Source organism: Saccharomyces cerevisiae, chromosome XIII, assembly GCF_000146045.2.
Source record: "Saccharomyces cerevisiae S288C chromosome XIII, complete sequence".
NCBI lineage: Eukaryota > Fungi > Ascomycota > Saccharomycetes > Saccharomycetales > Saccharomycetaceae > Saccharomyces > Saccharomyces cerevisiae.
In genome coordinates this window covers 861,715-878,687 of record NC_001145.3, presented here as the reverse complement: position 1 = coordinate 878,687, position 16,973 = coordinate 861,715, and the positions used below count along the sequence as shown (strand labels likewise).

At 39.5% G+C, this 16,973-nt stretch overlaps 8 protein-coding genes across 8 annotated transcripts; 5 read left to right on the top strand and 3 right to left on the bottom strand.

The window, feature by feature from the left end:
• Positions 1–8: 8 nt before the first annotated feature.
• Positions 9–3,701, bottom strand: UBP15 (ubiquitin-specific protease UBP15; the record flags this gene model as incomplete). Its single annotated transcript, NM_001182814.1, has 1 exon — positions 9–3,701. One exon carries the CDS (start codon positions 3,699–3,701, stop codon positions 9–11), a length of 3,693 nt encoding a protein of 1,230 aa, NP_014033.1.
• Positions 3,702–4,350: 649 nt separating this feature from the next.
• ADH2 (alcohol dehydrogenase ADH2) lies at positions 4,351–5,397 on the top strand (the record flags this gene model as incomplete). The annotated part of the gene is made up of 1 exon (NM_001182812.1): positions 4,351–5,397. The coding sequence occupies one exon, from the start codon at positions 4,351–4,353 to the stop codon at positions 5,395–5,397; it is 1,047 nt and encodes a 348-aa protein (NP_014032.1).
• Positions 5,398–6,062: 665 nt separating this feature from the next.
• YME2 (Yme2p) lies at positions 6,063–8,615 on the top strand (the record flags this gene model as incomplete). Its single annotated transcript, NM_001182811.1, has 1 exon — positions 6,063–8,615. One exon carries the CDS (start codon positions 6,063–6,065, stop codon positions 8,613–8,615), a length of 2,553 nt encoding a protein of 850 aa, NP_014031.1.
• A 445-nt stretch (positions 8,616–9,060) lies between these two features.
• ATM1 (ATP-binding cassette Fe/S cluster precursor transporter ATM1) lies at positions 9,061–11,133 on the top strand (the record flags this gene model as incomplete). The annotated part of the gene is made up of 1 exon (NM_001182810.1): positions 9,061–11,133. The coding sequence occupies one exon, from the start codon at positions 9,061–9,063 to the stop codon at positions 11,131–11,133; it is 2,073 nt and encodes a 690-aa protein (NP_014030.1).
• A 463-nt stretch (positions 11,134–11,596) lies between these two features.
• Positions 11,597–13,129, top strand: ADE4 (amidophosphoribosyltransferase; the record flags this gene model as incomplete). Its single annotated transcript, NM_001182809.1, has 1 exon — positions 11,597–13,129. The coding sequence occupies one exon, from the start codon at positions 11,597–11,599 to the stop codon at positions 13,127–13,129; it is 1,533 nt and encodes a 510-aa protein (NP_014029.1).
• A 208-nt stretch (positions 13,130–13,337) lies between these two features.
• On the top strand, positions 13,338–14,276 carry DYN3 (dynein light intermediate chain; the record flags this gene model as incomplete). Its single annotated transcript, NM_001182808.2, has 1 exon — positions 13,338–14,276. The coding sequence occupies one exon, from the start codon at positions 13,338–13,340 to the stop codon at positions 14,274–14,276; it is 939 nt and encodes a 312-aa protein (NP_014028.2).
• Positions 14,277–14,416: 140 nt separating this feature from the next.
• On the bottom strand, positions 14,417–14,869 carry LIP1 (sphingosine N-acyltransferase subunit LIP1; the record flags this gene model as incomplete). Its single annotated transcript, NM_001182807.1, has 1 exon — positions 14,417–14,869. The coding sequence occupies one exon, from the start codon at positions 14,867–14,869 to the stop codon at positions 14,417–14,419; it is 453 nt and encodes a 150-aa protein (NP_014027.1).
• Positions 14,870–15,167: 298 nt separating this feature from the next.
• On the bottom strand, positions 15,168–16,766 carry PRC1 (carboxypeptidase C PRC1; the record flags this gene model as incomplete). The annotated part of the gene is made up of 1 exon (NM_001182806.1): positions 15,168–16,766. The coding sequence occupies one exon, from the start codon at positions 16,764–16,766 to the stop codon at positions 15,168–15,170; it is 1,599 nt and encodes a 532-aa protein (NP_014026.1).
• Between the last annotated feature and the right edge of the window lie 207 nt (positions 16,767–16,973).

Sequence of the window (16,973 nt, the reverse complement as noted above, 5' to 3'; positions counted from 1 at the left end):
AAGACGTATCAGTTTTTAATGATCATTGGTCTATCATAGGAAGAATGCGATCTCAATCTATCCGGATGATCCATGTAGATATAATCTAAGTTGGACATAATGTCATACAATATAACTTTGTCCAATTCTTCGTCCGAAAATCCTTGCAAACTTCTAAACACCGTACCTTCTTCAGTGGAGTAACCAATACTTAATTTGATCTTTGAAAATTCTTTTTGTCCGAGACCAAATTTTGCATGAAGACGATCTTTTGTCTTTGGGAATGTTTCGTCTGGTATTAAATTAAATAAGAAGGATATTCCGTGTCTATTCTCAAGGTCTTTGAAATATTGTTGAACAACCACTATACGCCCTTTCATATCTTCAGAATGTTCTATCGCCATACCTAGATCTTGCTCATCGTCCATTGGTCTGTCAGTCGCGTTTTCATCATCCATAAAATCCTCCAATGAAGATGTTTGTACGTTTTCTAGACGATTTAATTCTTTGAACAATTTAGACTCCTCGGGTAAAATTCTACCAAAGAGTAAAGAATGTTTACTCACATCTTTGAAGGTGTTTTGGTCCGATAATAAGCCCTGAAACTGGAAATTTGTGTTGGTCCAGAGTAAGATGTTCTCCTTTTCTTCATCGGTAAAGCCGATCTTGTGTTGCACTTTTTCAAGAAATTGAGATTCTGTATAATCGTTTGCGACTTCGAATTCGAAACATTGATAATGAATATAACTATTTTTTAGCCAATATAATTTAATTGGCCTCAAACGCTCCAATTCTTTCAAAGGCACAGACAATACTTCAAATGCAAAAGGCGGTATTTGATCGCAATTGAAATCTTTCAAAAGGTAATCATTCAAAAGTGAGGTTGATTTTAACACAAATCTTCCATTAGAATAAAGGGCAATAATCTTTAGATATTCTGGCTTAACGTGCGCATATTTCGACACCATTCTAGCAAGGTCATCATAAGGTGCATAAGCGGATATCCAGAATTCGAAGCTCTCTGGGATTTCATTACTAACTCCATATTCCTCACTTGAACCGTCAAATTTAGAAAACTTCAATTTTACACGATACCTCAGATATGAGTAAAAATCTTTGATTGTTGCGTAAACTGGAAAAGTATCTGGCAAAACAGCACCTGGAACCTCAAATGAAACTATATCACCCGTGTCTATATCAGCATCATATATTGTCTCCTTCATATATATTTCATTTATGGTACCAGGTTGGACTTCTTCGTAGAAAGTCAGCTTTTCGTTGGAAGAAATGCTGTCCTCAATAATTGCAGATATATCCGATAGCTGTTGCAATTGATTTACGGCAAAATGGCCAAATCCCAATAGCTTTTGGGTATGTGGGTCGTAGCTCTTGACGAATAGCAAATTAGATTTATTGTCGGTGGCAAAAACAGGCTCGATTCCTCCCTTTGTTAGTTCTGGAAGATTCGTTCTTATAGTTGATATCAGCTCATCATCCAGCTGGGCCTTTGAGATTAAAGAAGCTTCCTTCAGCTTGTTCAAAAATTGTAACTCTAGATAGGGCTCCTCAATGAAAAGATCTAAGAATGATACAGTTTCTAAAAGTGCCTTGTCGTCTTCCTCAGTACTAGCAACACCTTCCTCTCCATATTGCGTTTGCATAGTCCTTTTCTTCTCCTTTTTTAATGCCTCCTGCAAAGTGATGTTTACGGATTCAAAATTTATGGGTTGTGTTAAACGCAAAGTGCTGTTTCTGCGATAATCCATTTTCCAATATTTGACGTCCCTTTCTTGTGGAATATTCATAGTTTCCTTAATGCTTGCAAAAATATCCGATAACTTAGTTGTTCTCAAGACTTTTAAGTTGATTTGCTGCAAACCAGAGTCATTGAGCTCCTCTGCAAATAACCTAAACCCATCATGTGCGAAATAGTCAAATCCTTCATAATGAATAAACTCTTTGATTGAGTGCAATCTGAGCGTGACATACAGGTGTGCTTCTCTAATTTCCTTTTCTTTTGTTTCCCGTTCTTTGATTTCTTCTCTTACTCTTGTGATTACATGCTTAGGAACATCAGATTCCAAAACTGGACGCAGCAAATCCTCCTCTTGTTCTTGACGTATATAAACAAGCATATAAGCACTTGTATGGCGTTGAATGATATAGTTCTGATACTCACCTCTCGTCATTGTACGAACTTTTTCATCAGGCAACCTATCACATCCAAAATTTTCTTGGAAAACTTGTTTCTTTGTGACCCTCCAAACCCTTTCATCATCAAATCTGTACCATTGATCTTCAACACCAGGTTTAATCAGAGTATAGTAGTGGCCGGTAGATATATCACCAGAATGAACTAGCACACCATGTAAGTTATAAACATAAGGATTCTTATCCTTGTTCTCCGAGTCTAACGTTTTCTTTAATACGTCTTTATCAACGAAGGGCGACAAGTCAATTGTTTCAGGAAATTCATATTTATCGTTAACCTTTACCATCTGATCATAATTAAAATCGTATTCAAATCTTTTCAACTGCAGATGTAAAACTGGCGGAAATGATTCGAATATAACACCTTTTTGAGCATCTTGCAAACCATAGTCTTGAGCAGCATACTGATTTTCACCATTCATTAGTTCCATCTCAATGTAATTGTCAAAAGATTCTTGTAAATTCTTGAAATTTTTGACATTCAGTTGCAGATCCCAAAAGTCCTCCACTCTAGCAGATTCATAATCAACATTGATACATTTAATATAACTTTTCATTTTTCCGACAAATATTTCATTTAACTTCCCCTCCACGGGTGTTCCCTTCATATTATTTTCCAGCCTGTCCATTAATATCCTATTCAATTCCTGCACATCGTGTTGAGTGAAGGATTCCGCAGTGTCCCAACCGAATGACCTGGTAAGTTCCAAAGTGTCTAATGGTATATCGGATACTTGTAGTTGGTAGAAAGCTCTTTGCAAAGCCAATGGGACACTGTTGTTTGGACTTTCATGTTCGGTGGGTATTTCGTAAACCAGTTTTCTGAAGTATTTTGTAAAGAAGTAAGATTGCAATAACGAATTCAAATAGCATGTGGCACCCTGATTTCGGAAGCCAACATAGCCCGTGACTTTCTTCGAGTCATAATTCAGGAAATTATGCCACAAGACACCAGTAGGATCCTTCAATATGCGCACATACGCTGTTATGTTCAAGGTCCCTTCGTTTAAGAACGAAAGCGGTCTTCCTTTTGAGGGATGTTTCAAGTTGTTCAAATCTATCAAATTTGCAAATCCCCAGTCTGTATCTAGAGCGTTGAATCGGTGATGCGATTTGTTAATTAAATTGATGGTGTCACCATTACCAGGTCTAGATATACCAATGGCAAACTGAGCACAACAATACCAGTCCGGATCAACTGGCACCATCTCTCCCGTAGTCTCATCTAATTTTTCTTCCGGATGAGGTTCCAGATATACCGCAACACCTTTATTATGGTTTCCCTGAGGGAATAATAGAATGTCCCATTCGAAATCACCAATTCTAAACCTGGGCGAATTGTATTTCGGGTTTGTTAACTCGTTCCAGTCAGGAATGTTCCACGTGAAGCTATCTTCCAGCAAAGTCTCCACTTCTTCATCAAATTGTGGGAGAATACTCCCAATGCTCTTATCTATGGGACTTCCGGGAAACACAGTACCGATACTTCCCAATTCGTCTTCAGAGCTCATTGTTTGTTTGAAGAGACTAATCAAAGAATCGTTTTCTCAAAAAAATTAATATCTTAACTGATAGTTTGATCAAAGGGGCAAAACGTAGGGGCAAACAAACGGAAAAATCGTTTCTCAAATTTTCTGATGCCAAGAACTCTAACCAGTCTTATCTAAAAATTGCCTTATGATCCGTCTCTCCGGTTACAGCCTGTGTAACTGATTAATCCTGCCTTTCTAATCACCATTCTAATGTTTTAATTAAGGGATTTTGTCTTCATTAACGGCTTTCGCTCATAAAAATGTTATGACGTTTTGCCCGCAGGCGGGAAACCATCCACTTCACGAGACTGATCTCCTCTGCCGGAACACCGGGCATCTCCAACTTATAAGTTGGAGAAATAAGAGAATTTCAGATTGAGAGAATGAAAAAAAAAAAAAAAAAAAAGGCAGAGGAGAGCATAGAAATGGGGTTCACTTTTTGGTAAAGCTATAGCATGCCTATCACATATAAATAGAGTGCCAGTAGCGACTTTTTTCACACTCGAAATACTCTTACTACTGCTCTCTTGTTGTTTTTATCACTTCTTGTTTCTTCTTGGTAAATAGAATATCAAGCTACAAAAAGCATACAATCAACTATCAACTATTAACTATATCGTAATACACAATGTCTATTCCAGAAACTCAAAAAGCCATTATCTTCTACGAATCCAACGGCAAGTTGGAGCATAAGGATATCCCAGTTCCAAAGCCAAAGCCCAACGAATTGTTAATCAACGTCAAGTACTCTGGTGTCTGCCACACCGATTTGCACGCTTGGCATGGTGACTGGCCATTGCCAACTAAGTTACCATTAGTTGGTGGTCACGAAGGTGCCGGTGTCGTTGTCGGCATGGGTGAAAACGTTAAGGGCTGGAAGATCGGTGACTACGCCGGTATCAAATGGTTGAACGGTTCTTGTATGGCCTGTGAATACTGTGAATTGGGTAACGAATCCAACTGTCCTCACGCTGACTTGTCTGGTTACACCCACGACGGTTCTTTCCAAGAATACGCTACCGCTGACGCTGTTCAAGCCGCTCACATTCCTCAAGGTACTGACTTGGCTGAAGTCGCGCCAATCTTGTGTGCTGGTATCACCGTATACAAGGCTTTGAAGTCTGCCAACTTGAGAGCAGGCCACTGGGCGGCCATTTCTGGTGCTGCTGGTGGTCTAGGTTCTTTGGCTGTTCAATATGCTAAGGCGATGGGTTACAGAGTCTTAGGTATTGATGGTGGTCCAGGAAAGGAAGAATTGTTTACCTCGCTCGGTGGTGAAGTATTCATCGACTTCACCAAAGAGAAGGACATTGTTAGCGCAGTCGTTAAGGCTACCAACGGCGGTGCCCACGGTATCATCAATGTTTCCGTTTCCGAAGCCGCTATCGAAGCTTCTACCAGATACTGTAGGGCGAACGGTACTGTTGTCTTGGTTGGTTTGCCAGCCGGTGCAAAGTGCTCCTCTGATGTCTTCAACCACGTTGTCAAGTCTATCTCCATTGTCGGCTCTTACGTGGGGAACAGAGCTGATACCAGAGAAGCCTTAGATTTCTTTGCCAGAGGTCTAGTCAAGTCTCCAATAAAGGTAGTTGGCTTATCCAGTTTACCAGAAATTTACGAAAAGATGGAGAAGGGCCAAATTGCTGGTAGATACGTTGTTGACACTTCTAAATAAGCGGATCTCTTATGTCTTTACGATTTATAGTTTTCATTATCAAGTATGCCTATATTAGTATATAGCATCTTTAGATGACAGTGTTCGAAGTTTCACGAATAAAAGATAATATTCTACTTTTTGCTCCCACCGCGTTTGCTAGCACGAGTGAACACCATCCCTCGCCTGTGAGTTGTACCCATTCCTCTAAACTGTAGACATGGTAGCTTCAGCAGTGTTCGTTATGTACGGCATCCTCCAACAAACAGTCGGTTATAGTTTGTCCTGCTCCTCTGAATCGTCTCCCTCGATATTTCTCATTTTCCTTCGCATGCCAGCATTGAAATGATCGAAGTTCAATGATGAAACGGTAATTCTTCTGTCATTTACTCATCTCATCTCATCAAGTTATATAATTCTATACGGATGTAATTTTTCACTTTTCGTCTTGACGTCCACCCTATAATTTCAATTATTGAACCCTCACAAATGATGCACTGCAATGTACACACCCTCATATAGTTTCTCAGGGCTTGATCAGGGTTCCGTAGATGGGAATTTGAGAAGTATAAGGGAGATAACGGTAATGTTATATTGAGAAAATGAAAGATGAACTCAGTATTGACAGGATCTAAAACCAAAATATAGCGGGCCTATACAGGAAGTAGTATTTGTAAAAGTAAACCATGTTGCTAGTACGAACGACTTCCCTGAATGTGTCAAGGATGCCAGTGCCATGCCTCGCCAGAGGAATAGGCATCCTCAAGGGCAAATATAGACTAGCGAACCTGATGAATGCCCAACCCTCAGTGAGACATGTGTCGAGCGAGATCCAGCAAAAGGATCAGCAGGCAGGAGAGTCAAACACCGCCACCGATACTGGTGTTATTCACAAATCAGATGAAGAAACTCTGATATATTTCGATAATGTTTACGCTAGAACCACCTCGGTTTGGAATCCAACACTGTGGTACAATCTCCTGCTAAGAAACCAGTCACGGGATGCAGTGAGGGAGAAAATAAGGAATTTAGCCAGTCCACCCAATAACCCCATTTATGGACTGGAGTTGAAGTCTACCATTCCAGTGAAAAGGGATGGTGGTGTATTTGCCACATTTGTCGTTCCACCCAAGTATACAAAAGCTCAGGTAAATTCTCTAATCCAACAGAATACAGCCAGAGAATCCTCTAAAAACTTACTCTCGTACTTCACTCGAGCTTCTGCCTTCCCAGTAAAGGGTTCGCCTTGGATTGAGGATTTAAGAAGACTACCAAGTACCACTATAGTCATCAAGTTCCAAGGGCCCGCCTTAACAGAAGAAGAAATATACTCTTTATTCAGAAGATATGGGACAATTATTGATATTTTCCCTCCCACTGCTGCTAACAACAATGTGGCAAAGGTAAGATACCGTTCATTCCGTGGTGCCATTTCTGCCAAGAATTGTGTTTCCGGTATCGAAATTCATAATACCGTCTTACACATACAATACGAAAATATCAGAAGAGGCCATCTAGTTAGTAATTTTTTCACCAACCATACAAGGATTGCTATTCCAGTTTTATTTGCGCTACTTTCAATCTTTGCTGTTTTAGTGTTTGATCCTATAAGAGAATTTTCGATTGAACAGAAGATCACTCACAAATATTCTTTATCGTGGGACAATAAGTTTTGGAAACAACTGAAAACGCTAACCTCATCTACCATGACTTCTATCAAGTACTACTGGGGCGGCCCTGATGATAATCACCAAAGAAAGCATTTATGGGAGGAAAGAATAGAGAAAGTGAATGACCTGAAAATGTGGCTTGAAGAAAATAATAATACTTTTGTGGTTATAAGGGGGCCTAGAGGTTCAGGGAAACATGATTTGGTCATGCAACACACTTTGCAAAATAGAGCAAATGTTTTGTATTTGGATTGTGATAAATTGATTAAGTCCAGAACAGATCCTATGTTTTTAAAAAATGCCGCTAGTCAATTGGGTTATTTCCCAATATTCCCATGGATTGACTCTGTCACAGGTGTCCTTGATTTAACAGTGCAAGGATTAACAGGGCAAAAAACTGGGTTGTCTGAGACGAAGGAATCTCGGTTTAGAAACATGTTAACTACCTCATTGATGTCCATTAGACGTATTGCTCTCAAGAATTACAAGGCTTTTGTTTCCACCGGTGATGGGACAGTTAATGTTAAGGAAGAAGATTACCTACAGCAACATCCGGAAGCTAAACCCGTTATCGTCATAGATAGGTTTGAGGGCAAGTCGGAAATAAATGGATTTGTGTATAAGGAACTATCCGATTGGGCAGCTATGCTAGTTCAAATGAATATTGCTCATGTGATTTTCTTAACGGAAACCGTTGCATCCAACCAAAGATTGAGCGAATCACTACCCAATCAAGTCTTCAAAAACCTAATCCTATCAGATGCCTCAAAAGAGAATTCGAGGAACTATGTATTATCCCAATTGGAGGATTACTTATATTACAATAAAAAATCCAAGGGTGAAAACGTAAAAGAACCTGAATCAGAAAAGGAAACTGCTGAAAATAATGATTCTGATAGTGAGGCCGATACGAGTGTCAAAAAAGCTGAGGTTATTTTAAATGAAAAGGAATTACAGGAAATTGACGCTTCTTTAGAGCCATTGGGTGGTAGGATGTTAGACTTACAGGCATTTGTAAGAAGGGTAAAGTCAGGAGAAGAGCCCTCGGAAGCAGTAGACAAAATGATTGAACAGGCTTCTGAGCAAATAACTCAAATGTTTTTAAGTGACAAGATTGACAGCAATAAAAGTGCACAAGCCTGGGAATTAATCGAATTATTGAGTGCGAACCCAGTCATTCCATTCCATGAAATCGTTAACAAGCCATTATTCAAAGCCGCACCAGAAACGGGAATCATGGAATTGGAGAATAATGGTTTAATAACTGTATCTAGAGATAGGGGTGTTTTACAGGAAATCAGGCCTGCCAAACCGCTATACAGGGCAGCATTCACATACTTGATCAACGATCCTGAACTCGCAAAAGTGCTAAAAACCCGTTACTTATTAAAGGTTGTGGGTTTTGAAACTGGTAGAATCAAGAAATGGGAAGAAGAATTAAAACCTTTGGGGAAAGTTCCTGATCAGAAACTTTTCAAGACCAGATTGGACTATTTATCCGGTAAAATCAATGCCAGTAATGCAGTCATTACCAAATGTGAAGAAGAAATTAAAAACCTATCTAAGTGATGAAACAAAACTTACTATTCTGCTTTTCTGTACATATGTGTAAACCCTATATTGCTATACTCATCTATATTCTTTTGAAAATGTATAAAAGTGACGATTGGAGATGGTGCAATTTTCTACGCAGCATGAAAAATATCTAAGGAAGGTAAGGTACATACCAAGTAAGTCTTATAATATGTTGTTGTACCTCACTTTACCATTCTTAAAGTCTTTAAAAGAAATTACCTTACCCAATTTGCACAGCAAAGGTCACTGACCTATACGTGCCCTTCATCAGATTACATCACGTGAAATTTCACTGGGAAAGAGCGCGAGGGCTTTCCGATGACTTTCTACATTAATAATCGCAAACAAAGCAATCAGCACAGCAAAGAGTACAATTTCGAAAATTGCGACAGAGCAACGTAAGTATATCGTTGTTGATAGATTCCACTCCAACCTGCAAATGCTGCTTCTTCCAAGATGTCCTGTAATTGGGCGAATTGTAAGATCAAAATTTAGATCTGGTCTAATCCGGAACCATTCGCCCGTTATATTTACTGTGTCTAAGTTATCAACCCAGCGGCCTCTGTTATTCAATTCAGCTGTGAATTTATGGAATCAAGCACAAAAGGATATTACGCACAAAAAATCCGTCGAGCAATTCTCGTCGGCTCCAAAAGTGAAGACTCAGGTAAAAAAGACCAGCAAGGCCCCAACCCTCTCGGAACTGAAAATCTTGAAAGATCTATTTCGCTATATTTGGCCCAAAGGCAACAATAAAGTGAGGATAAGGGTACTGATTGCCCTTGGACTGTTGATATCCGCCAAAATTTTAAATGTTCAAGTACCTTTTTTTTTCAAGCAAACTATTGATTCAATGAATATAGCATGGGATGATCCTACAGTCGCCCTTCCGGCAGCGATTGGATTAACCATTCTTTGCTATGGTGTTGCAAGGTTCGGCTCTGTTTTATTCGGCGAACTGAGGAACGCCGTATTTGCCAAAGTGGCACAGAATGCCATTAGAACTGTGTCGCTACAAACTTTCCAGCACCTTATGAAGTTAGATTTGGGATGGCACTTGAGTAGACAAACGGGTGGTCTGACGAGGGCCATGGATAGAGGTACAAAGGGTATATCTCAAGTGTTAACGGCCATGGTATTCCACATTATCCCTATAAGTTTTGAAATATCTGTCGTTTGTGGGATTTTGACGTATCAATTCGGTGCGTCATTTGCCGCAATAACATTCAGTACAATGCTTTTATACTCCATTTTCACTATAAAGACGACCGCATGGAGGACACATTTTAGAAGGGATGCTAACAAGGCCGATAACAAAGCTGCCAGTGTGGCTTTAGATTCTTTAATTAATTTTGAGGCGGTAAAATACTTCAACAATGAAAAATATCTTGCAGATAAGTATAATGGCTCCTTGATGAACTATCGTGACTCTCAAATTAAAGTATCGCAATCTCTAGCATTTTTGAACTCCGGCCAAAATCTAATTTTTACTACTGCCCTAACTGCAATGATGTATATGGGTTGCACCGGCGTTATTGGTGGCAACTTGACAGTTGGTGACTTGGTTCTAATTAATCAGTTGGTTTTTCAACTATCAGTACCGCTAAATTTTCTTGGTAGTGTTTACAGAGATTTAAAGCAGTCTCTGATTGATATGGAAACGCTATTTAAGTTAAGAAAAAATGAAGTCAAGATTAAAAATGCCGAACGTCCCTTAATGCTTCCAGAAAATGTTCCCTACGATATTACTTTTGAGAACGTCACGTTTGGATATCATCCCGATAGGAAAATTTTAAAGAATGCCAGCTTTACCATCCCAGCAGGCTGGAAAACCGCAATAGTTGGGTCTTCGGGCAGTGGGAAGTCCACCATTTTAAAATTAGTCTTTAGATTTTATGATCCTGAAAGCGGAAGGATCCTCATAAACGGTAGAGATATTAAAGAATATGACATCGATGCCTTGAGGAAGGTGATTGGTGTGGTACCACAGGACACACCACTTTTCAATGACACTATCTGGGAAAATGTAAAGTTCGGTCGTATTGACGCAACCGACGAGGAAGTGATAACTGTAGTTGAAAAAGCCCAGCTAGCACCCTTAATCAAGAAATTACCACAAGGTTTTGACACCATCGTCGGGGAGCGAGGGTTGATGATCAGCGGTGGTGAAAAGCAAAGGCTGGCAATTGCAAGGGTACTATTGAAGAATGCAAGGATCATGTTTTTTGACGAGGCCACAAGCGCCTTGGACACACACACAGAACAAGCTCTCTTACGAACCATTAGAGATAACTTTACTTCGGGTTCGAGAACGAGTGTATACATCGCACATAGACTGAGGACAATTGCAGATGCAGACAAGATCATAGTCCTTGACAACGGAAGAGTAAGAGAGGAAGGTAAGCATCTTGAACTGTTGGCTATGCCAGGGTCATTGTACCGCGAACTTTGGACCATACAAGAAGATCTGGATCATTTAGAGAATGAACTAAAAGACCAGCAAGAACTATGAACGCTCGTAAGTAAATATTGATTTATACATGTATAAGTTTTTCAAGATTTAAGGAAAAAAGAAAAGTTATTATCTTTCTCCGCGGTTTTTCAATGACCCGATGTATTGACTCTTCCTGACCGAAAATAACAGGACAGAGTTAGAACGAACATGAATAATAAAATATAATCTGGGATCATGAATCCGAATGACTGCTCATGCGGCAAATGTCAGAGCTTCGGTGTATTTAAAGTTTGCTTACTTACAATTTCAATAATAGGTTTGTACTTTTCAGATTCTTATTATTAAGTCAAGGTAAAGTCCTTCGTTTTTTTTTTTTTCATTTTAGAAAAATTTCAACAGCCACCGTACAATTTTATTCACTTTTAAGTCATAGTTGCGAAGACATCGTCTTGAAAGTAGTAGATTTCGTTCTAATAAGTTTAGCAAAGAAAGAGGTACAGCAAACAGCAGAATAGAAAAAATGTGTGGTATTTTAGGTATTGTATTAGCAAACCAAACCACTCCAGTAGCTCCGGAGTTATGTGATGGATGCATTTTTCTACAACATCGTGGACAAGATGCAGCTGGTATAGCTACCTGTGGTTCTCGTGGTAGAATCTACCAATGTAAAGGTAATGGTATGGCTCGTGACGTATTTACCCAACAACGTGTTTCCGGTCTTGCTGGTTCCATGGGTATTGCCCACTTGAGATATCCTACAGCCGGGTCTTCGGCTAATTCAGAAGCGCAACCATTTTACGTCAATAGTCCTTACGGTATTAACTTGGCACATAACGGTAACTTGGTGAATACTGCATCATTGAAGAGATATATGGATGAAGACGTTCATAGACATATTAACACGGACAGTGATTCGGAGTTACTATTGAATATTTTTGCTGCTGAACTGGAAAAACATAACAAGTACAGAGTTAACAATGAAGATGTTTTCCACGCGTTAGAAGGTGTTTACCGTTTATGCCGTGGCGGTTATGCTTGCGTTGGTTTACTTGCCGGTTTTGCATTATTTGGTTTCAGAGATCCAAATGGTATTAGGCCATTATTGTTCGGTGAAAGAGAAAATCCGGACGGCACTAAGGACTATATGTTAGCTTCAGAAAGTGTTGTTTTCAAAGCTCACAACTTTACTAAATATCGTGACTTAAAGCCTGGCGAGGCAGTTATCATCCCTAAGAACTGTAGCAAAGGTGAACCTGAGTTCAAACAAGTGGTTCCTATTAACTCTTATAGACCTGATTTATTTGAATACGTATATTTCGCCAGACCGGACAGTGTCTTGGATGGAATATCAGTTTATCACACAAGATTGGCTATGGGTTCTAAATTAGCGGAAAATATTCTAAAGCAACTGAAGCCAGAAGATATTGATGTTGTTATTCCCGTCCCAGATACTGCAAGAACATGTGCACTAGAATGTGCTAATGTGTTAGGGAAGCCTTATAGAGAGGGCTTTGTTAAAAACAGATACGTGGGCAGGACATTTATCATGCCAAACCAGAGGGAAAGGGTTTCTTCAGTAAGGAGGAAGCTTAACCCTATGGAGTCTGAATTTAAGGGTAAGAAGGTTCTGATAGTGGATGATTCTATTGTCAGAGGTACTACTTCAAAAGAGATTGTTAACATGGCCAAGGAATCCGGTGCAACAAAGGTTTACTTCGCTTCAGCTGCCCCAGCCATTCGTTACAACCATATTTATGGTATTGACTTAACAGACACAAAGAACTTGATTGCTTATAACAGAACCGATGAAGAAGTGGCGGAAGTAATCGGTTGTGAAAGAGTCATTTACCAATCATTGGAAGATTTGATTGATTGTTGTAAAACTGATAAAATAACCAAATTCGAAGATGGTGTATTTACCGGAAATTATGTCACTGGTGTTGAAGACGGTTATATTCAAGAATTGGAAGAAAAACGTGAATCGATCGCAAATAATTCATCAGATATGAAGGCTGAAGTCGATATCGGATTATATAATTGTGCAGATTATTGATAGATTGTTCCGAACTTGTTCAGTTGTATGTAAAATAGTTTCCAAATGCGCCCATTTATACATAATTATCTTTGTATTCTGACCTAAACTAAATATATATATATATATGCACGTATTAAAAAAAAAAATAAAAGCAAAAAGGTAAACAAAGAGAAGTAATCCGCAACTTGTACAAAAAGAAAAGAAGATAAAAGAATTGTATGTATTAATGGATAATTGTAATGCCTGGGACAAATTATTGTCTCAGAATGAATCCACAATCAACAGCACAGAGACTGCTACGATAACAGCAATCATATATTCCCCATCAAGTAAAACACTGCATCAATTTATAAATATCTGTTTTCCAGAGGGAAGCAATTCAATACTGGATACCACTTTGATTAATTACGCCACCATAGGATGGACCAACGACTTAAAGGAAAATTATTCTGTCGATGTTTACACGCTAATAAGAAACACTGACGATGCACTAGATCTTCTAAAGCCGTTTTTACAAGAACATAGTTCGAAGGTTCGCTGGCTCATATTATTAGATTGGACACTGAACGACCAAAAGTTGTGGCTGAATGAACTATCCTACGCATTCAATAAAATTAAGCAACTGAATGACGATAATGAATTTTCTGTATGGTGCTTAAACAGTGGCGAAATATTAAACTTACAAAGACACACTACAGTATGGCAGTCAGTACATATTGACTTCATTTTGCAAACGTTAAGATCGTTTTGCTATTTTAATGATAGCTCACTATTCTATATATGCGAAGACCATACCGAAGAGAAACGAGAGGAAGCACAAAGGCTTAAATACCAAGAGCTTCTAAAGCATTTTTGTGAAGATAGAGATATGAAAGATCATATTGAAATGGTCAAACGCAGTGAGATATTAATACCGAAGGGGTGCGATTCTATTGGATTGATAAAAACAGTAGACGAAAGATTTGAGCCTACTGAGGTGAAAGAGCAACACTTTTTGGCCCGATATATGGACTTTATACCAACAATTGATAAAATCAGAGAAGATAGGAAAACAACCTCTGGTATCGACCTTGATAAACTATATCCTTTAGAAGTTTTCAAAGTTAATATTCAAGAGGAATTAGGCAAAATGTTCGCAAAATATAGGGAAAATTCGAGGATTTAGGAAAGTGGGCAGGCGATACTTCTTTTATCATGAGCAATTTTTTTCTCTTTATATGTATAAATATAGATATGCACACGCATTTATAAATCCCTATATCAGGGTTGGATTTCTTCTATGTTTATGTATGTAAAAGAAAGAATTCACATGTGATAAATTGTGGAATCAGCACATAGTTCTTGAACCAGCTCAGAGTCTGTGTCGTACCCGACATAAGCTACGTAGCCAGGTTCACCTTTATCTTCGTGAATTGGGTAGTGGACGGGTGGAACATTATCATTCTCGATGATACAGAACGAGAGATGTTCATCATTTGGTTCATAATCTCTAGTGATTCTCTTTACTATAGTTTTATATTCGCCTCTTTTGTCACAACTTGGCCCACCACGTGCCCAAAGCTTGATTACTGAGCCAGACTGGGGTTCTTTGATTGGGGTACAATGGAACCATTCATAGTTAATTCTTGTACCATACTTGAAGTATTCAACCGCAGCGATCAGCAATAATGAAATGAAGCAAACGCGGAATAAATTAAAAATTTTTGGTTTTGGCTTAGCAGCTGATTTTGTAGTTATGATGGGAGTGGGTTGAGACATTGTACTTACAAACTCGGTAGTTGGAGGTCTTTTTTGATGTGCAAAATTGTAGAAGCAGCTCTATTGTTTTCTTTTTTTTTAATGGTTTCATTTTTCTAGAATTTAGTTCTTCCTCCCCTTCGGTGGAAAAAGTTAAGGATGGTATTACGTAAAACAGTATGATGTTATGAAATGAATAAAAGAAAAGAAGCAAAACTTACAAATGGTTAAGACTACAATATATAACGTAACATAGATAAAAACGTATATATTTCGATCGTAGCTGATAATAAAAACGGTATGCCTACACATACACGCTTTATAAGGAGAAACCACCGTGGATCCATTCGTTAACCATACTTAAGGCGTTTTCAGGGACGTCAAATGGAACCATGTGGCCACCATTGAAGACTCTCAAATAGGTGAAGTGCTTGTAGGATTTGACTTCACCAGCGACCTCGTCGGTGATAGAAGCAGTCCAGTTACGTACTTTTTGGCTTGCAAATTCTTCGTCGTACTTCCATGGCAAGACATCCGTCCACGCCTTATTACCCAACCAGTTACAGATGAAATCTTTATCGCCTGCATATACCAGAATGGGTAGGTCTTGATTCAAAAGATCTGTTACGGCGGTGTGGTAAGGCTTCATCCAATCACCCGCAAACAGGAAATTTCTGTTGATATCGAAGTTACAGGATTCGTAGTGGTCAACCTCCGCACCGACAGCTTCTTTGACGTAGTCCTGGTTTAAGTAGTCGTCGATATCTTGTAACGTTGGGTAGCACAAATTGCCACCTTCACAATCCTTCCTGATATCGTAAACGTTTCTGCCGGTACGTTGGTAAGGAGCCAATTGGGCGTTATTACAATAAATGGTAGCTGGAACACAGGACCAGACGGATTGCGAGTCATAGCACGACTCGATCAAGCCCAAACAACGTTCCAAAGAGTCTTCCATAGCAGAGCATTCCTCCGAGGGCAAAACAGATGGTTCGCCACCTTCACCACAGGCCATTGGTTCGTAATAGTTATACTGAGTCAATGGGTCAGTGAGGCCATTTCCGATCAAGACGGAGGTTAAGTTGAAGTTTCTGTCCTTGTGAGACAAAATTTCAGAGGCAAAAACAGGGATGTAATGGCCGGCGTAGGATTCCCCAGCGATGTGGAAATCTTGGCCCTTGTTGACGTATTCAGGGAACTGATCGAAGAACAACTCCAAGAAGTTATAGACATCCTTACCAGCGGCGACAGTGTTGGAAACACCTGAGGACCCGGAATACGAGAACCCAACGTTGACAGGCTGGTCAAGGAAGATCACGGTGGCATTGCTGTTCCAAGAGTAAGGGTTCCCGATGGGTTTCAAATCAGGTCCAATGGATGAGGGTCCTAATTCAAAGAACAGCCCGGTTAGTGAAGAACAACCTGGACCCCCGTTCAACCAAAGGATGACCGGATCCTTTGCAGGATCGTTTCTACTTTCAAAAGTCCAAAAGAAGAAATGCTTGTCCTCGTCTTCCACATCCAAGTAACCCGTGTACTGTGTGACATTTGGGTCAATGCCCAGGATTTTAGGGTCCTTAATCTTGTTGACACGAAGCTGATAGTTTTCAATTGCGTCATTCTTGACCACAAAGTCCCAGTCTTTCTTCGTTTTGATTGCTTCAGGGAATTTTGGCTTAGTGGAAGTTTCAAGGCTCATAACCTGGTTTGGGTACAAATGCTCTATTTGGGCCCAAGCGTCCAATACATTGGAGTCCAACTCCTTCAAGAGATGATCCAGGTCGAGGTCCAAACCAAATTTTTCCGCAGCTTGCAGCAAAACGTCCTTATCTAGACCCAACGGTCTTTGCAATGAGATGGCCTTAGCGAGTGTAGTGGACAGGCCTAGTCCACATAGTAAACTGGTGAATGCTTTCATAGCGTATGTATACTTTAAGTTGAGTAGAAAAGAAACAATCTCTAGTGAGTATTCTTTCTCTCTCTCTCTCTTGTCTTGTTAAGACTAGGAGGGAAGACGAAAAGAATTATTTCGGAGCTTTTTTGCTGGCATTCTTATCTCGTGCTTTTATTAGTGGGCCCCTTCTTTGAGACCCCGCGGGTGATATGGCCCCTGTCTCAATGATGG